Below are 21,600 nucleotides of genomic sequence, written 5' to 3' on the forward strand. Positions count from 1 at the left end.
GGGCTACGTTCCAGAACACAAAGAGACAGGGCTACGTTCCAGAACACATAGAAACAGGGCTATGTTCCAGAACACACAGAAACAGGGCTACGTTCCAGAACACATAGAGACAGGGCTATGTTCCAGAACACATAGAAACAGGGCTACGTTCCAGAATACAAAGAAACAGGGCTACGTTCCAGAACACATAGAAACAGGGCTACGTTCCAGAACACATAGAAACAGGGCTACGTTCCAGAACACATAGAAACAGGGCTACGTTCCAGAACACATAGAAACAGGGCTACGTTCCAGAACACAAAGAGACAGGGCTACGTTCCAGAACACATAGAAACAGGGCTATGTTCCAGAACACACAGAAACAGGGCTACGTTCCAGAACACATAGAGACAGGGCTATGTTCCAGAACACATAGAAACAGGGCTATGTTCCAGAACACATAGAAACAGGGCTATGTTCCAGAACACATAGAAACAGGGCTACGTTCCAGAACACAAAGAAACAGGGCTACGTTCCAGAACACAAAGAAACAGGGCTACGTTCCAGAACACAAAGAAACAGGGCTACGTTCCAGAACACAAAGAAACAGGGCTACGTTCCAGAACACACAGAAACAGGGCTACGTTCCAGAACACAAAGAAACAGGGCTACGTTCCAGAACACACAGAAACAGGGCTACGTTCCAGAACACATAGAAACAGGGCTATGTTCCAGAACACATAGAAACAGGGCTACGTTCCAGAACACAAAGAAACAGGGCTACGTTCCAGAACACAAAGAAACAGGGCTACGTTCCAGAACACAAAGAAACAGGGCTACGTTCCAGAACACAAAGAAACAGGGCTACGTTCCAGAACACACAGAAACAGGGCTACGTTCCAGAACACAAAGAAACAGGGCTACGTTCCAGAACACATAGAAACAGGGCTAAGTTCCAGAATACATAGAAACAGGGCTATGTTCCAGAACACACAGAAACAGGGCTACGTTCCAGAACACAACAAAACAGAACACAAGGTTGACAACAACAAAAAAATACAGAACCTTACAAGCACTAAATATAAATTCATTACACTAGCACTAAATATGATTTAATATTTACATACTAATTTTGAATGAATTACACTACCACAAAACCATACAGGGCAGTAACATGGATCAGAGATACTCCCCCCCCCCCCCCCCCTTTCTCCCTCCTGTTACTAGTGTGGTCTTAGTGACGTGCTGAAGGCAAGGGTAGCAGAGTTGGGGTTAAGTAGAATTGAAGGCAGTCAATTCAGGAAGTAAACTGAAAATCCAATTCAATAATATGTTTTGTTGTTGTATATTTTCAATGAATTCTAAATCATCTGAAAGTAGAAGCTGTTTATACATTTTTTTAACATTTATCCATTTTGGAATTTTACATTCAAATCACTTCCTGAATTGATTGCCTTCAATTTCTTATTGACCCCAAACATGCAAAGCAGTGATGTCTCAGAGCGAGGGGGAGGTGCTGGCTCTACCGGCCCCAGAGAACAGGGAGGAGGAGACGGTGGGGTCGGACAAGGTTTTGGATGGTCTGGGCGAGGAGGAGAGCCCAGACTCAACCCCAGCAGAGCAGCCTGGCAGTGGGGACGAGTGGGACACAGACTTGGAGGTTGATGGTACTACTGGAGCTGTGTGTGTGTGTGTGTGTGTGTGTGTGTGTGTGTGTGTGTGTGTGTGTGTGTGTGTGTGTGTGTGTGTGTGTGTGTGTGTGTGTGTGTGTGAGTGAGAGAGAGAGAGAGAAAGAGGGAAAGAGGGAGGGAGGGAGAGAGAGATGTGTGAGTGTGTTTTTGTGTGTGTGAGTGAGTGAGTGTGTGTGTATTTCACCAAACACTACAGTACATACATTTTTACATTTTCAAAACACCACAGTACATCAAATGTGACTTTTTAATAGCTTTTCAGGGATTCTCCATGTCTGCCTTTGGTCCAGTAACCATCTCCTCTCCTCTCTTCTCATCTCCCCCTCTCCTCTCCTTTCCTTTCCTCTCCTCTCCTTTCCTTTTCTCTCCTCCCCCTCCTTTTCTCCTCCTTTCCTCTCCTCTCATCTTCCTCTCCTCTCCTCATCTCCTTTCCTTTCCTCTCCTTGCCTGTCCCTCCTCTCCCTCCTCTCCTTTCCTCCCTTCTCCCTCCTCTCCCACTTCTCCTCTCCTCTCCTTTCCTCCTCTCCTCTCCTCTCCTCTCCCCTCCTCTCCTCTCCTCTCCTCTCCTCTCCTCTCCTCTCCTCTCCTCTCCTCTCCTCTCCTCTCCTCTCCTTTCCTCTCTTTTCTTCTCTTTTCCTCTCCTCTCCTCCTTCTCATTTAATGGCCTCTCCTTTCCTCTCCTCTGCCTGTCTCCTCTCTTCTACACCTCTCTTTTGCTCTCCTCTCCTTTCCTCCCCTCTCCTGTCCCCTTCTCCTCTCCTCCATCTCCTCTGCTTTCCTTTCCCCTCCCTCCCTTCTCCTCTCCTCTCTTCCCTCCCCCTCCATTTCCTCTTGTTTCCTCTCCTCTCATCCCCCAGAACTGGATAGGAGAGACAGGCTGGTCTCCCCTACAGAGCTCTACCTGGTGGCCTGTCGTCTGACGGCTGTGATCCCCTGCTCCTACGTCCTCCGTCAGCTAGCCTCCACCACCCTGGACCTCAACGAGCAGAGCACCCTGGACCTCAACCATCATGGCCTGGGACCGCTGGGGGCTAAAGCCCTGGCCATCACCCTCTTGGTGAGTAGAATGAACCCTCCACCATGGGGTTGGGATAAAGAGAGGGGGAAACTGTCGTTTAATGTTGATACTTTCAAGCCTAGGCCTCAAAAATACTTGACATATACCGATTATCTATCTGTATAGCAGACTGGCACCATGGAGTTATAATGTTAGTGCTGCAGAGATCTCTTGTTATGCTCATCGAGGGTTGGTGGTATGTTGACTGTAGGGAGATACAGTAGATAACTTGGTTGTATCTGTATGTGTTGCCATATAGAGCGACGTGCAGATCAGTAACCTGGAGCTGAAGGACAACTACCTTCTGGCTGAGGGGACTGGCTACCTCATGGAGATGTTCAAGGAGAACTTTACTATTCAGAGTCTAGTACGTATAGAAGAGTATTATATAATAGCATTATAGAATAGCATTATAGTATTATAGAATAGTATTAGAGTATTATAGAATAGTATTATAGTATTATAGAATAGTATTATAGTATTATAGAATATTATTATAGTATTATAGAATAGTATTATAGTATTATAGAATAGTATTATAGAATAGTATTAAAGAATAGTATTATAGTATTATAGAATAGTATTATAGAATAGTATTAAATAATAGTACCTCATGGAGATGTTCAAGGAGAACTTTACTATTCAGAGTCTAGTACGCATAGAATAGTATTATAGAATAGCATTATAGAAGAGTATTATAGAATAGTATTATAGTATTATAGAATAGTATTATAGAATAGTATTATAGTATTATAGAATCGTATTATAGAATAGTATTATAGTATATAGAATAGTATTATAGAAGAGTATTATAGAATAGTATTATAGTATTATAGAATAGTATTATAGAATAGTATTATAGTATTATAGAATAATGTTATAGAAGAGTATTATAGAATAGTATTATAGAATAGTATTATAGTATTATAGAATAGTATTATAGAATAGTATTATAGTATTATAGAATAGTATTAAAGAATAGTATTATAGTATCATAGAATAGTTTTATAGAATAGTATTATAGAATAATGTTATAGAAGAGTATTATAGTATTAAAGAATAGTATTATAGTATCATAGAATAGTTTTATAGAATAGAACTATAGAATAGTATTATATTATTAAAGAATATTATTATAGAATATTATTATAGAATAGTATTATAGTATTATAGAATAGTATTATAGTATTGAATAATAGTATTATAGAATAGTATTATATTATTAAAGAATAGTATTATAGAATAGTATTACAGAATAGTATTATAGAATAGTATTATAGTGTTATATAATAGTATTATATAATAGTATTATATAATAATGTTATAGAAGAGTATTATAGTATTATAGAATAGTATTAAAGAATAGTATTATAGTATCATAGAATAGTTTTATAGAATAGTATTATAGAATAGTATTATAGAATAATGTTATAGAAGAGTATTATAGTATTATAGAATAGTATTAAAGAATAGTATTATAGTATCATAGAATAGTTTTATAGAATAGTATTATAGAATAGAACTATAGAATAGTATTATATTATTAAAGAATAGTATTATAGAATAGTATTACAGAATAGTATTATAGAATAGTATTATATTATTAAAGAATAGTATTATAGAATAGTATTATAGTATTATAGAATAGTATTATAGAGTAGTATTATATTATTAAAGAATAGTATTATAGAATAGTATTATGGTATTATAGAATAGTATTATAGAATAGTATTGCATGGTTATCTTTATGGGTAAGCCTTCCCAGAAGAGTGGAGGCTGTTATAGCATATTATTATATATTATTAAAGAATAGTATTATAGAATAGTATTATATTATTAAAGAATAGTATTATAGAATAGTATTATAGTATTATAGAATAGTATTATAGAATAGTATTAAAGAAAAGTATTATAGTATCTTAGAATAGTTTTATAGAATAGTATTATAGAATAGAACTATAGAATAGTATTATAGTATTATAGAATAGTATTATAGTATTATAGAATAGTATTAAAGAATATTATTATAGAATAGTATTATAGAATAGTATTATAGTATTATAGATTAGTATTATAGTATTATAGAATAGTATTAAAGAATAGTATTATAGTATTATAGAATAGAATTATAGTATTATAGAATAGTATTATAGAATAGTATTATAGTATTATAGAATAGTATTAAAGAATAGTACCTTATGGAGATGTTCAAGGAGAACTTTACTATTCAGAGTCTAGTACGTATACAATAGTATTATAGAATAGCATTATAGAATAGCATTATAGTATTATAGAATAGTATTATAGTATTATAGAACGTTATTATATAATAGTATTATAGTATTATAGAATAGTATTATAGAATAGTATTATAGAATACTATTAAATAATAATATTATAGAATATTATTACAGAATAGTATTATAGAATAGTGTTATAGTGTTATATAATAGTATTATATAATAGTATTATAGAATAGTATTATAGAATGCTATTAAAGAATAGTATTATAGAATATTATTATAGAATAGTATTATAGAATATTATTATAGAATAGTATTATAGAATAGTATTATAGTATTATATAATAGTATTATAGTATTGAATAATAGTATTATAGAATAGTATTATATTATTAAAGAATAGTATTATAGAATAGTATTACAGAATAGTATTATAGTGTTATATAATAGTATTATAGAATAGTATTATAGAATAGTATTATAGAATGCTATTAAAGAATAGTATTATAGAATATTATTATAGAATAGTATTATAGAATATTATTATAGAATAGTATTATAGAATAGTATTATAGTATTATAGAATAGTATTATAGTATTGAATAATAGTATTATAGAATAGTATTATATTATTAAAGAATAGTATTATAGAATAGTATTACAGAATAGTATTATAGAATAGTATTATATTATTAAAGAATAGTATTATAGAATTGTATTATAGTATTATAGAATAGTATTATATTATTAAAGAATAGTATTATAGAATAGTATTATATTATTAAAGAATAGTATTATAGAATAGTATTATAGTATTATAGAATAGTATTATGGTATTATAGAATAGTATTATAGAATAGTATTATAGTATTATAGAATAGTATTATATTATTAAAGAATAGTATTATAGAATAGTATTATATTATTAAAGAATAGTATTATAGAATAGTATTATAGAATAGTATTATGGTATTATAGAATAGTATTATAGAATAGTATTATATTATTAAAGAATAGTATTACAGAATAGTATTACAGAATAGTATTATAGAATAGTATTATATTATTAAAGAATAGTATTATAGAATAGTATTACAGAATAGTATTACAGAATAGTATTATATTATTAAAGAATAGTATTATAGAATAGTATTATAGAATAGTATTATATTATTAAAGAATAGTATTATAGAATAGTATTACAGAATAGTATTACAGAATAGTATTATATTATTAAAGAATAGTATTATAGAATAGTATTATAGAATAGTATTATAGAATAGTATTATGGTATTATAGAATAGTATTATAGAATAGTATTATATTATTAAAGAATAGTATTACAGAATAGTATTACAGAATAGTATTATAGAATAGTATTATATTATTAAAGAATAGTATTATAGTATTATAGAATAGTATTATGGTATTATAGAATAGTATTATAGAATAGTATTATATTAATTAAAGAATGGTATTATAGAATAGTATTATATTAATTAAAGAATAGTATTATAGAATAGTATTGCATGGTTATCTTTATGGGTAAGCCTTCCCAGAAGAGTGGAGGCTGTTATAGCAGCAAAGGGGGGACCAACTCCATATTAATGCCCATGATTTTGGAATGAGATGTTCGACGAGCAGGTGTCCACATACCTTTGGTCATGCAGTGTATATGTCTCTGGTTTCTACCAGTGTTATATCATTTCCTCCACCAGAGGGTGACATAGCCTAGGTTACCAACGCCAGAGCCATAACATCAAAGGTTACTTGAGTATTGTGATTTCCTATTCGTTTTTATTTCTATTCGTTTTTAGATTTTTATTAGGAATTCAGTTTAGTTTCAGTTTGTTTTCAGACTTGATTTACTCGTACTAATTCAGTTTCAGTTCTATAAAAACATATCTATTTCGTTTTTATATTATTTAGCTTCAGTTCTAGATTATGGATAGGAGGCTAGGAGCAATGCATGTGTTGTAGACCTATAGCAGGGGTATTCCAGTACTATTTATTAATGTGTTGTAGACCTATAGCAGGGGTACTGCAGTACTATTTATTAATGTGTTGTAGACCTATAGCAGGGGTATTCCAGTACTATTTATTAATGTGTTGTAGACCTATAGCAGGGGTATTCCAGTACTATTTATTAATGTGTTGTAGACCTATAGCAGGGGTACTGCAGTACTATTTATTAATGTGTTGTAGACCTATAGCAGGGGTACTGCAGTACTATTTATTAATGTGTTGTAGACCTATAGCAGGGGTACTGCAGTACTATTTATTAATGTGTTGTAGACCTATAGCAGGGGTATTCCAGTACTATTTATTAATGTGTTGTAGACCTATAGCAGGGGTATTCCAGTACTATTTATTAATGTGTTGTAGACCTATAGCAGGGGTACTGCAGTACTATTTATTAATGTGTTGTAGACCTATAGCAGGAACCTGGACGCCAAGGAACTTGAAGCTCTCAACCTGCTCCACTGCAGCCCCATCGATGAGAATGGGAGGTGCTCGGTCGTCTTTTTCCTGTCGTCCACAATCATCTCCTTAGTTTTGATCACGTTGAGGGATAGGAGGTTGTTGTCCTTGCATCACATGGTCAGGTCTCTGACCTCCTCCCTATAGGCTGTCTCATCTTGGTGTGATCAGGCCTAACACTGTTGTGTCATACACACGTTTAGCAGATGTTAATGCGAGTGTAGCAAAATGTTTGTGATTCTACTTCCGACTATGCAGTAAGAGGGCTGAGAACGCACCCTTGTAGGGCCCCAGTGTTGAGCATCAGCGGGGATTCCTACCTTCCTATTCCTACCCTACCTTCACCACCTGGAGGCGGCCCGTCAGAAAGTCCAGGACCCAGTTGCACAGGGCAGGGTCGAGACCCAGGGTCTCGAGCTTAATGACGAGTTTGGAGTTACTATGGTGTTAGTCTCTCAAAGCACTTCATGATGACAGAAGTCATTGCAATGGGAAGGCAGTCATTTAGTTCAGTTAACTTATCTTTCTTGGGAACAGGAACAATGGTGGCCATCTTGAAACATGTGGGGACAACAGACTGGGACAGGGATTGATTGAATATGTCCGTAAACACACCAGCCAGCTGGTCTGCGCATGTTCTGAGGACGCGGCTAGGGATGCCATCTGGGCCAGCAGCCTTGCGAGGGTTACCACGTTTAAATGTTTTACTTACGTTTGCCACGGAGAAGGAGAGCCCACAGGCTTTGGTAGCGGGCCATGTCAATGGCACTGTATTGTCCTCGAGCAAAGAAGTTGTTTAATTTGTCTGGGAGCAAGATGTAAATGTCCGCAACGAGGCTGGTTTTCTGTTTGTAATCCGTGACTGACTGTAGACCCTGCCACAATTGAATTGCGACTCTACTTTGTCTCTATACTGATGCTTTGCTTGTTTGATTGCCTTGCAGAGGGAATAGCTGCACTGTTTGCATTCGGTCATGTTTCCGGTCACCTTGCCATGATTAAAAGCGATGGTTCGCACTTTCAGTTTTACACGAATGCTGGCATCAATCCACGGTTTCTGGTTAGGGAAGGATTTAATAGTCACAGTGGGTACCCCCTCTCCGATGCATTGCTAATAAACTCGCTCACCGAGTCAGCGAATACATCAATGTTGTTGTCTGAGACTATCCGGAACATATCCCAGTTCACGGGATCGAAGCAATCTTGAAGCATGGAATCCGATTGGTCAGAACAGCGTTGTATTGACCTGAGCATGGGCGTTTCCTGTTTTGGTTTCTGTGTACAGGCTGGGAGCAACAAAATGGAGTCATGGTCAGATTTTCCGAAGGCAGTGCGGGGGAGGGCTTTGTATGCATCGCAGAAGTTCTAGTAGCAATGATCCAGAATGCTACCAGCTCGTGTCATGCATTCGATATGCTGATAGAATTTAGGAAGTCTTGTTCGCAGGTTAGCTTTGTTAAAATCCCCAGCTACAATAAATGCATCCTCAGGATATGTGGTTTCCAGTTTACATAGTCCAGTGAAGTTATTTCAGGGCCATCGATGTGTCTGCTTGGGGGGGAATATATACGGCTGTGATTATAATCTAAGATAATTCTCTTGGTAGATAATGCGGTTGGTATTTGATTGTAAGGAATTCTAGGTCAGGTGAACAAAAGGACTTGAGTTCCTGTATGTTTTGATTACACCATGAGTTGTTAATCATAAGGCATACACCTCACCCTTCTTCGTACCAGAGAGATATTTGTTTCTGTCGGCGCGATGCATGTTGAAAGCGGGTGGCTGTACCGACTCTGACAATATTTCCTGAGTGAGCCATGTTTCAGTGAAACAGAGAATGTTACAATCTCTGATGTCTCTCTGGAAGACAACTCATGCCTTAATTTCGTCCACCTTGTTATCTAGAGATTGGACATTGGAGAGTAATATGCTTGGAAGCGGTGGATGGTGTGCTCGCCTTCTGAGTCTGACCCTTAGGCCGCTCCGTCAGCCTCTCCTGCAGCGACCACACTGTTTTGGGTCGGTCAGCCTCTGGGATAAGATCGCATGTCCAGGGTGGAAGGTCTGAACGAAAGATCTGCGTGGGGAAAGTTGTATTCCTGGTCGTAATGACAGTAAATTGACATCGCTTTTACATCCAATAGTTCTTCCCGGCTGTATGTAATAACACTTGAGATTTTCTGGTCTAACAATGTAAGAAATAGTACATAAAAAAACGAATAGTTTTCTAAGGACCTGAAGCGAGGCTCTGTCGGCGACATCTTTGAGGTTGATGTAAAAATCTGAGTATAATGCTTGTATGGATGTCAACCCCAACACGTTTGTGTCATTGTCACCAATCAACTGCAGTACAGTTAGAAACGACTGACTCCCATCAATTTCTGTATGCTAGCTATGCTAACCAGTTTACACGAACGAGAGTTAGAATTTAACAGTCACTTCTAAATGTGAAAAGGGACAACTTCTACATGTTATGCAGTCAAATACATTCAAATGGAACTTCAGTAACCACATTGCAGGCCTGTTACAAAACATAAATCTTGACGGATTTCATGAATATACACTTTGTTAGATCGAATTTGTTGAAGGTGTGCAAATCTGGTCAATGGCACGTCTGCGTTCCATTGAGTCCTTTACCCCACCTATTGGTGGCAGATTTTCGTGCAAATATTCAAAAATCGACATCCGCATTTTTCCACCAATGGTGTTTCCAGCAAACTGATTTGCTGCTGATAAAAATCAGTGTGTGATGACGTAGTGCACACAAAATAAAAATCAGTGTGTGATGACGTAGTGCACACAAAATAAAAATCTAAAGTGAATGCGTTTCCATCGTATTTTAAAGTTGACCAATATTTTTTTCACAAAAAAAAAAGATTTGTTAAATGGCAAATGTGCCTCCTCTGGTCTTGGCAAGTGCTCCCTTGCCTACAGCTCACGTGTACAATACGGGTAGGCTGTGGCGGTAGGCTAGTCTACATGATGAGATTATTAAGGATAAGAGCGAGAATATTTTTATTTGTCAAGCATCGATCATCATGTCCTCAGGATCAGACACTCAATATTTATTGGAAAGGAGCATCAAGATCACCGTGCACTTCCACCAACCTTTTGAAGCTAATCATAATATATTTCATTTGTAGCGTAATATGTAGCGTAATTAGCGTATAAATTGCATGGTTTCCGGAGTCGTAGTGGGAGGACCACACACCACGTGACTCCAAATGTACTTTGATTTGATGGTTATTATATTAATATTTGCACAGAAAGGCTTTTCCACTACCATTTCTCACATAATTAATTTTACAGACACAAAAAGATCCCACCATGTCGAACGAATAAATTATATTTTTTACAATTTTACAGAAACGTCCTGTTTCCATCACAGCTGATTTAAATATATAGTATGACTTTACTAGCATAACTACTGTAGATGGAAACGTGGTTACAAACTAGGCCTATTTTAAAACATTGACATCTACTGGCAGCATTTACCAGCCAGATTCATCAGGTCGAAAACCCCATTAGATTTGTGCTCCCCCCCCCCCCCCCCCCCATTTTGCAGTCAAAGACAATAGTTTAATTATAGTTGTAGTTTTTCAAATGTTTTTCCAAATTATTTTATTTGACTAAATATTTTTTCCAATTTTAGTTTCAGTTTTCGTAAAAATATAATAACCTTCTTATAGAGTATTACATGTGACTCTGGTTTATGCGTCAAACCACGGCCAATCCCAAATCAACCGATCTGTGTGTAGTGGCTGACAGGAAATGTGTCTTTTTCCAGAACCTCTCCAACAACCACCTCCAGTCAGCAGGATCTAAACGCATCTGTAAAATGCTGTTAGACAATGTCTCCGTAAAATCAATCAACCTATCAGGTGCTGTATAGTTGTATCTATGGCCTACTGTATACACACACGTTGAATCGTTGTCTACATGTATGTAAACATTAAAGCTTTCCTCAAACAGGAAATGGGTTCGTCGACGCTGATGCCAAAAGGTTGGCTGACGCTCTGGCAGTAAGTTATGTTTTTATATCTGTCATGAATCACCAGGAGGGTGTTTCAAACAACACATACAGAGTAGAAATCTAGAAACTTTCCACAAATTCCCTGTTTTGTGTGGGGGTTGGGGGGGGGGGGCTAGCAGATTTGTGCAACCCTATGACTCTTCCCCCTCCAACAGAACAATTACAGGCTGAAAGACCTGGACCTGAGTCACAACCAGTTCTGTGACACGGGAGGAGAACACCTGGGACAGATGCTAGGTAAGACGGTGGATGTGGCTGGATCGCATTAGTGGAAACCAAGACTGTTCTCAGGGCAGGTTTACGAGCAGAAGTGACTTTTCGTAGCAGGTTAGGATAACTTAAGCAGCAGGTTAATAAGAGAATTTACGTAGCAGGTTAGGATAACTTAAGCAGCAGGTTAATAAGATAATTTACGTAGCAGGTTAGGAGAATTTAGATTAAGGTTTGGAAAAGGGCTAGGGTTCGCTAAAATGCTACAATTGTCAACGACACGCCGCCAACATATCTAGATACAACCTGCCCTGAGAACAGTCTTTGTTTCCACTATGCTGCGTCAATGTGTCTCTGTCAAATGGCACCCTATTCACTATTTAGTGTACTACATTTGACCAGGGCCCATAGGGAATAGGGTGCCATTTAACCAGGGCCCATAGGGAATAGGGTGCGATTTGACCAGGGCCCACAGGGAATAGGGTGCCATTTAACCAGGGCCCATAGGGAATAGGGTGCCATTTAACCAGGGCCCATAAGGAATAGGGTGCCATTTAACCAGGGCCCATAGGGAATAGGGTGCCATTTAACCAGGGCCCATAAGGAATAGGGTGCCATTTAACCAGGGCCCATAAGGAATAGGGTGCGATTTGACCAGGGCCCACAGGGAAAAGGGTGCCATATGGGATGCATTGGGAGTGTTACTCCCATTACTGGTGCCGAGGGACACCTGTGAGTGCATGTTTCCTCTCCATACTTCTGATCAACAGCACTCAGTCTGATAAATGATGAATATGACATCTTGTCACTTTTGCCTGAATCAATTGTAAATTCCCTTTTTTTCCCCCAACTGATTTGTTGATTGGCCCGTCTTCCTTTCCTCTCAGCCAATAACGAGGGCCTGGAGATGCTGGACCTGAGCTGGAACCATTTGAGGATGAGTGGAGCCGTGACACTGTGTGCTGGACTAAAGGTAGTCTTATTATTATCTGGCTAAAAGGCATAGAAACCTCTGCTGTCCACTCCTCTTCTGTGCCACAATCTCCTCCCCTATCCACCCTCCTCTCCCATCCTCCTCTCTAAATCCCCTTCCCTATCGACCCTACGATCCTCCTCCCCTCCTCTCCCATCCTCCTCTCTAAATCTCCTCCCCTCCCCTATCCACCCTCCTCCCTTCCTTTCCCATCCTCCTCTCTAAATCCCCTCCCCTATCGACCCTACGATCCTCCTCCCCTCCTCTCCCATCCTCCTCTCTAAATCTCATCCCCTATCCACCCTCCTCTCCCATCCTCCTCCCCTCCTCTCCCATCCTCCTCTCTAAATCTCCTCCCTTCCCCTATCCACCCTCCTCTCCCATCCTCCTCCCCTCTTTTCCCATCCTCCTCTCTAAATCTCCTCCCTTCCCCTATCCACCCTCCTCTCCCATCCTCCTCCCCTCTTTTCCCATCCTCCTCTCTAAATCTCCTCCCTTCCCCTATCCACCCTCCTCTCCCATCCTCCTCCCCTCTTTTCCCATCCTCCTCTCTAAATCTCCTCCCTTCCCCTATCCACCCTCCTCTCCCATCCTCCTCTCCTCCTCTCCCATCCTCCTCTCTAAATCTCCTCCCCTATCCACCCTCCTCTCTCCTCCTCTCTAAATCTCCTCCCCTCCCCTATCCACCCTCCTCTCCCATCCTCCTCCCCTCCTCTCCCATCCTCCTCCCCTCCTCTCCCATCCTCCTCTCTAAGTCTCCTCCCCTATCCACCCTCCTCTCTCCTCCTCTCTAAATCTCCTCCCCTCCCCTATCCACCCTCCTCTCCCATCCTCCTCTCTAAATCTCCTCCCCTATCCACCCTCCTCTCTCCTCCTCTCTAAATCTCCTCCCCTCCCCTATCCACCCTCCTCTCCCATCCTCCCATCCAGTTATATCATGTAGCAGGTGATATCAGGTAACAGGTAATATCAGCTAGCAGGTAATATGATGTAACAGGTGATAGATATCAGGTAACAGGTAATATCAGCTAGCAGGTAATATGATGTAACAGGTAATATCATAACCCTAAACCTTAGATCTGGATGAGTAAACTGGTATATGTATCTGGTCTCTGACACCCAAAGTCAATAAACTACTTTTAGTTATCAATAAAATGTGGAAAGTTAGTATTTTTTGTTGTTGTGAAATACCCCTTCCATGGAGGTTTTCATATCGATATAGAACAAGACAAACAGCAATGCTTCTCCTAAGGGCCTTAACCAGGCTCTAAGGCACCTCTACCTGTCTGTACCACAGTCATAGACATTCTTCTGAAAAAAAGGGTGAAAAATAAGTAATTTAAAAGAGGACCAGAACCTATGATATAAATAATCAAGGACTTGCGACTATAAAGTAATATCTGCAAAATGTACTGTATAATTTTGACATAATTCGTATTTTTCAAGTCCCAGATCTCAGAACTGTTTTGGTGTTGTCTTCCTCTTTCATGAACCAATAAGTATGTCACCTTACATACAATGACTTTTGATTGACAACCCAGCATTGTGTGATTGGATTGCAGATAGTACAGTATAGCACCAAGTTAAAAGGTGTTTGAGCAGATAGTAAAGTATAACACCAAGTTAAAAGGTGTTTGAGCAGATAGTACAGTATAGCACCAAGTTAAAAGGTGTTTGAGCAGATAGTACAGTATAGCACCAAGTTAAAAGGTGTTTGAGCAGATAGTAAAGTATAGCACCAAGTTAAAAGGTGTTTGAGCAGATAGTACAGTATAGCACCAAGTTAAAAGGTGTTTGAGCAGATAGTACAGTATAGCACCAAGTTAAAAGGTGTTTGAGCAGATAGTAAAGTATAACACCAAGTTAAAAGGTGTTTTTATCTGAAATATCTCACATTGTAAAGGACAACCTAAAGAGCAACTCTAAATGAATAACACATTTATTGGGGGAACCAAAATGGCAGATAGAACATTATATTCCAACAAGAAATGACTAGACATCCCTCCCTTCCCCTCCTCCAGGTGAATGTAACCCTGAAGCAGTTGGACCTGTCCTGGAACGGGTTTGGCAGTGCCGGGGCGCAGGCTCTGGGGGAGGCCCTACGTTACAACAACACACTGGTGCACCTGGACCTCAGCAACAACCGGGTGTCAGACGAGGGCACCGCTCTGCTCTGTAACGGCCTGGCCGCTAACGACAGCCTCAGGATCCTACGGGTGGGTTTAGTTTAGTTTATTAGGATACTCATTAGTTGTTTCACATGCAGCAGCTACTCTTCCTGGTGTGGGTGCTTATGAATGCGTTACGTATGTGTTATGTATGGGGTTATAAATGTGTTATGAAGTCTCAGACGAGGGCACCACACTGCTCTGTAATGGCCTGGCAGCCAACGACAGCCTCAGGGTCCTCAGGGTAGGTGGCTGCTTCATAACCCATTCATACAGCATTCATACAGCATCCATAACCCATTCATACAGCATCCATAACCCATTCATAACACATTCATAACACATTCATACATCATTCATACAGCATTCATAACCCATTCATACAGCATTCATAACACATTCATAACACATTCATACATCATTCATAACACATTCATACATCATTCATAACACATTCATACAGCATTCATAACACATTCATACAGCATTCATAACACATTCATACAGCATTCATAACACATTCATAACACATTCATAACACATTCATACAGCATTCATACAGCATTCATAACACATTCATAACACATTCATAACACATTCATACAGCATTCATACAGCATTCATAACACATTCATAAGCAGTACATAAGCAGTACATAAGCAGTACATAAATGACATACTCCCCCGTACATCCAATGTTCAGACAAGTGTAGACTAAAATTCAATGTAGTTTGATGTGCTTCCGTTGTACAGCTGGCCCATAACCCTTTAACCCAGCTGGGAGCTCTGACTCTACTCAACAGCGTCAGAAACAACCCCAAGTCAGCCCTGGAAGAGATTGACATCTCCGTGAGATACTTCAAACTACAACCATCAACTGTTTATCAGATTTTGTTTTGTTTGAGTTTTGTACGTGATTTCACGCATGTGCGTCCCTGTGTGTGTGTGTGTGTGTGTCCGTCCGTGCCTGTGTGTGTGTGTGTCCGTCCGTGCGTGCCTGTGTGTGTGTGTGTGTATGTGTCCGTCCGTGCCTGTGTGTGTGTGTGTGTGTGTGTGTGTGTGTGTGTGTGTGTGTGTGTGTATGTGTCCGTCCGTGCCTGTGTGTGTGTGTGTGTGTGTGTGTGTGTGTGTGTATGTGTCCGTCCATGCCTGTGTGTGTGTGTGTGTGTGTGTGTGTCTGTCTGTCTGTCCGTACCTGTGTGTGTGTGTGTCTGTCCGTACCTGTGTGTGTGTGTGTGTCTGTCTGTCCGTACCTGTGTGTGTGTCTGTCTGTCCATACCTGTGTGTGTGTGTGTGTCTGTCCGTACCTGTGTGTGTGTGTGTCTGTCCGTACCTGTGTGTGTGTCTGTCCGTACCTGTGTGTGTATCCATCTGTCCGTACCTGTGTGTGTATCCATCTGTCCGTACCTGTGTGTGTAGACGGTGCTGGTCAACGAGGCATTTGTGGAGCTGCTGGAGGCAGTGTGTCAGGACCATTCAGGTCTGAAGGTTCAGTACCAGGGGGTTACGGGCTCTATCACCAGGACCAAAAAACCCTGCATCGCACTCAACATCATACAGGTCAGTGTCAATTTAGTGATGAGCGAGACTTGGGAATATCGTAAAACAAGAGACACTGTTAGTTAGACTGAGAACACTTAGTTAGACTGAGACTGAGAACACTGTTAGTTAGACTGAGAACACTGTTAGTTAGACTGAGACTGAGAACACTGTTAGTTAGACTGAGACTGAGAACACTGTTAGTTAGACTGAGAACACTGTTAGTTAGACTGAGACTGAGAACACTGTTAGTTAGACTGAGAACACTGTTAGTTAGACTGAGACTGAGAACACTGTTAGTTAGACTGAGACTGAGAACACTGTTAGTTAGACTGAGACTGAGAACACTGTTAGTTACACTGAGACTGAGAACACTGTTAGTTAGACTGAGAACACTGTTAATTAGACTGAGACTGAGAACACTGTTAATTAGACTGAGAACACTGTTAGTTAGACTGAGAACACTGTTAATTAGACTGAGAACACTGTTAGTTAGACTGAGAACACTGTTAGACTGAGAACACTGTTAGTTAAACTGAGAACACTGTTAGACTGAGAACACTGTTAATTAGACTGAGAACACTGTTAGTTAGACTGAGAACACTGTTAGACTGAGAACACTGTTAGTTAGCCCAATAACGTTATTTCTCCCAAATTAACTTAATTTGTGGTGTCATTCAAGCAAGCCCATTGAAACCACACATTACATTCAACTACAAAAGCATAACTACATTTGGATTATTGATTTTTTAAAAATGATTATACTGTATCTAGAACAAAATAGCTGTATTTATCTTAGTGAATAACAAATGGCTTCAATGTATTTCCTGTAGGACTTCCTTGCAGAGCGAAAGGAGGGCCTGATAGAGTTGTTCCAGAGTTTGGATAAAGAGGGAACCATGTCTGTGAACAACAAGGAGTTCAGGAAGGCTGTACAGGTCTGACGCCACGAGCAGCCCACTGACAGAATGACTAGTCACTGTTTCACAGTCTCACAAGTGATTGAACATGACTAGATCAATCAATCAACCAATCAACAAGATCAATCATCCAACCAATCAGTCAATGAATCAACAAATCAATTAATTCATATAATTTTGAATATGATGGTATAGATAACTATTTTGTTTGTGTATTGCAGCAAGCTAACATACCCCTGGATCAACATCAGCTGGAGTGGCTGATCCAGAACTTTGACAAGGACTGTACAGGCAGGATAAACTACAGGTGGGTCAGGCAGGGTCAGGCAGGATAAACTACAGGTGTGTTAGGCATGATAAACTACAGGTGGGTCAGGCAGGATAAACTACAGGTGGGTCAGGCAGGATAAACTACAGGTGTGTCAGGCAGGGTCAGGCAGGATAAACTACAGGTGGGTCAGGCAGGATAAACTACAGGTGTGTCAGGCAGGATAAACTACAGGTGTGTCAGGCAGGATAAACTACAGGTGTGTCAGGCAGGGTCAGGCAGGATAAACTACAGGTGTGTCAGGCAGGGTCAGGCAGGATAAACTACAGGTGGGTCAGGCAAGATAAACTACAGGTGGGTCAGGCAGGATAAACTACAGGTGGGTCAGGCAGGATAAACTACAGGTGGGTCAGGCAGGATAAACTACAGGTGTGTCAGGCAGGATAAACTACAGGTGGGTCAGGCAGGGTCAGGCAGGATAAACTACAGGTGGGTCAGGCAGGATAAACTACAGGTGTGTCAGGAAGGATAAAATACAGGTGTGTCAGGCAGGATAAACTACAGGTGTGTCAGGCAGGATAAACTACAGGTGGGTCAGACAGGATAAACTACAGGTGTCACAGGCAGGATAAACTACAGGTGTGTCAGGCAGGATAAACTACAGGTGTGTCAGGCAGGATAAACTACAGGTGGGTCAGGCAGGATAAACTACAGGTGTGTCAGGAAGGATAAAATACAGGTGTGTCAGGCAGGATAAACTACAGGTGTGTCAGGAAGGATAAAATACAGGTGTGTCAGGCAGGATAAAATACAGGTGTGTCAGGCAGGATAAACTACAGGTGTGTCAGGCAGGATAAACTACAGGTGTGTCAGGCAGGATAAACTACAGGTGTGTCAGGCAGGATAAACTACAGGTGTGTCAGGCAGGATAAACTACAGGTGGGTCAGGCAGGATAAACTACAGGTGGGTCAGGCAGGGTCAGGCAGGATAAACTACAGGTGGGTCAGGCAGGGTCAGGCAGGATAAACTACAGGTGGGTCAGGCAGGGTCAGGCAGGATAAACTACAGGTGGGTCAGGCAGGGTCAGGCAGGATAAACTACAGGTGGGTCAGGCAGGATAAACTACAGGTGTGTCAGGAAGGATAAAATACAGGTGTGTCAGGCAGGATAAACTACAGGTGTGTCAGGAAGGATAAAATACAGGTGTGTCAGGCAGGATAAAATACAGGTGTGTCAGGCAGGATAAAATACAGGTGTGTCAGGCAGGATAAACTACAGGTGTGTCAGGCAGGATAAAATACAGGTGTGTCAGGCAGGATAAACTACAGGTGTGTCAGGCAGGATAAAGTACAGGTGTGTCAGGCAGGATAAAGTACAGGTGTGTCAGGCAGGATAAACTACAGGTGTGTCAGGCAGGATAAACTACAGGTGGGTCAGGCAGGATAAACTACAGGTGGGTCAGGCAGGGTCAGGCAGGATAAACTACAGGTGGGTCAGGCAGGGTCAGGCAGGATAAACTACAGGCAGGGTCAGGCAGGATAAACTACATGCAGGGTCAGGCAGGATAAACTACAGGTGTGTCAGGCAGGATAAAATACAGGTGTGTCTCCACTCTTCTCAATAAATACATGTACTGGAATATCTATCCACTGTAGTGGATGTCATGTATGGCTTAAGACCATAGTCAAATCTTACTAAGATTAGTGTCCCTCATCCAGAATCTGCCAGAGAAAAGGTTAAAGGGCAATTCGCAGTTGCTACATACATTTTTTTTTAACTGATAAATTAATGATATACCCATTGATTCTTGAAGAATATAACCTACACATTCCTCATGAGCTTAGTTCAACTGTCACACCCCATCACAACCCAAAAATAGAAGCTTCTTAACTCCAATGTTTGTAAACAAAGTCAAGGTAAACAAACTTAAAACATGTTTCATCTATCATTTTATCTCATGCATGGTCAGTCCTTGCATACATTGCTCCGTCTCAAAGCCCAATCCCCCTCGGCTGTTTATCAAAATAGAGGCGGGTAGCCCACTTCATTATTGTTTCAACTACATATTTCCCCTTTAAGGAGATTATAAGGTTTTAGTTTGTACACAGAGTCAAATTTGTTTTGTCTGTGGTATAATTTAATCTACTGTCTTGTTATTGGGCTCCCTGTGTGCTCGGTTGCTTCCACAGTCAGTTTGCTGAGCAGTCATAGGCAGCCATTGGTGGTGAGAGGATAGTGAAAGAAGCAGGACAGACAAGATGGAGGATGAGCAGACAAGATGGAGGATGATAAGAGAGAGATCCTCTAATAAACATCAGTCTGTGAATGGGATTGTCTCCTTGTAGAATGGGGTTGTGTTTGCATGCACGGAAAACACACAGATGCACCAATGAACAAACAAACAAAACTGAATATTCAAGGTTGTATTGTAGGGATCTACACTCATCTTTCCCACTCAAACCCTTCATGGTGATTGGTGAATACATTTGACCTTTAACCCCAGCCAGCTGCACACAGGGAGGGCACGTCAGTTCAGCCAGGTGTTCCCGAGGCCCATCTCTCTCTCTCTCTCTCTCTCTCTCTCTCTCTCTCTCTCTCTCCTCATCACTCTGGCCCATTCAACAGCCAGCATTAATCTCATCACTCTGGCCCATTCAACAGCCAGCATTAATCTCGTCACTCTGGCCCATTCAACTGCCAGCATTAATCTCATCACTCTGGCCCATTCAACAGCCAGCATTAATCTCATCACTCTGGCCCATTCAACAGCCAGCATTAATCTCATCACTCTGGCCCATTCAACAGCCAGCATGAATCTCATCACTCTGGCCCATTCAACAGCCAGCATTAATCTCATCACTCTGGCCCATTCAACAGCCAGCATTAATCTCATCACTCTGGCCCATTCAACAGCCAGCATTAATCTCATCACTCTGGCCCATTCAACAGCCAGCATTAATCTCATCACTCTGGCCCATTCCACAGCCAGCATTAATCTTCTGCTATGACAACAACACATCCAGAGACATATACACAGACTGAGAGGCAGGAGGAGAAAGAATAGGAGACTTTTGTCCAGGACTTATAAAAGACAGGCAGAGGGAGGCAGGTAGACTAGGAGACCTTGGACTTATACAAGACAGGCAGAGGGAGGCAGGAAGAATAGGACCAGATGCAGCCATTCGTGTCTGCTTTGTGAATGTACGCATAGCCTGTAAAGGAGATGGCTGGACAGATACTCCTGATGAATATGCATGGCTGGACAGATACTCCTGATGAATATGCATGTAGATCATTACTTATGCAGGCACAGCATTGGGTGTAAATAAGGCTGATTGTGTCTCAAGGTGTATTTCTGTTTGGAGAGATTATGGAGAGACACTTTAGGTAGCTGAGAAGGCTTCGTCGAAACCAGAACCATGCCTGTGGTTTGGTGAGTAACCATGCCTGTGGTTTGGTGAGTAACCGTGCCTGTGGTTTGGTGAGTAACCGTGCCTGTGGTTTGGTGAGTAACCTGGTGAGTAACCAGAGTAACCTGGTGAGTAACCATGCCTGTGGTTTGGTGAGTAACCTGGTGAGTAACTGTGCCTGTGGTTTGGTGAGTAACCGTGCCCGTGGTTTGGTGAGTAACCTGGTGAGTAACCGTGCCTGTGGTTTGGTGAGTAACCTGGTGAGTAACTGTGCCTGTGGTTTGGTGAGTAACCTGGTGAGTAACCATGCCTGTGGTTTGGTGAGTAACCTGGTGAGTAACCATGCCTGTGGTTTGGTGAGCCACCTGGTGAGTAACCGTGCCTGTGGTTTGGTGAGTCACCTAATGAGTAACCATGTCTGTGGTTTGGTGAGTCACCTCATGAGTAACCATGCCTGTGGTTTGGTGAGTCACCTAATGAGTACACGTGCCTGTGGTTTGGTGAGTAACCATGCCTGATGTTTTGGTGAGTAACCGTGCCTGTGGTTTGGTGAGTAACCTGGTGAGTAACCATGCCTGTGGTTTGGTGAGTAACCTGGTGAGTAACCATGCCTGTGGTTTGGTGAGTA

The 21,600-nt window shown here is 40.5% G+C and overlaps 1 protein-coding gene across 1 annotated transcript; it reads left to right on the forward strand.

Annotated features, from left to right (window-relative positions):
• Positions 1-1,471: 1,471 nt before the first annotated feature.
• Positions 1,472-17,628, forward strand: LOC116356199 (leucine-rich repeat-containing protein 74A-like). Its single transcript, XM_031800521.1, has 12 exons — positions 1,472-1,646; positions 2,528-2,727; positions 2,987-3,094; positions 11,239-11,332; positions 11,424-11,473; positions 11,640-11,721; positions 12,582-12,667; positions 14,689-14,883; positions 15,588-15,683; positions 16,254-16,394; positions 17,207-17,311; positions 17,515-17,628. The coding sequence occupies exons 1-12, from the start codon at positions 1,472-1,474 to the stop codon at positions 17,626-17,628; spliced, it is 1,446 nt and encodes a 481-aa protein (XP_031656381.1).
• The last annotated feature ends 3,972 nt before the right edge of the window (positions 17,629-21,600 follow it).

The sequence above is a fragment of the Oncorhynchus kisutch genome, linkage group LG21, assembly GCF_002021735.2.
Source record: "Oncorhynchus kisutch isolate 150728-3 linkage group LG21, Okis_V2, whole genome shotgun sequence".
NCBI lineage: Eukaryota > Metazoa > Chordata > Actinopteri > Salmoniformes > Salmonidae > Oncorhynchus > Oncorhynchus kisutch.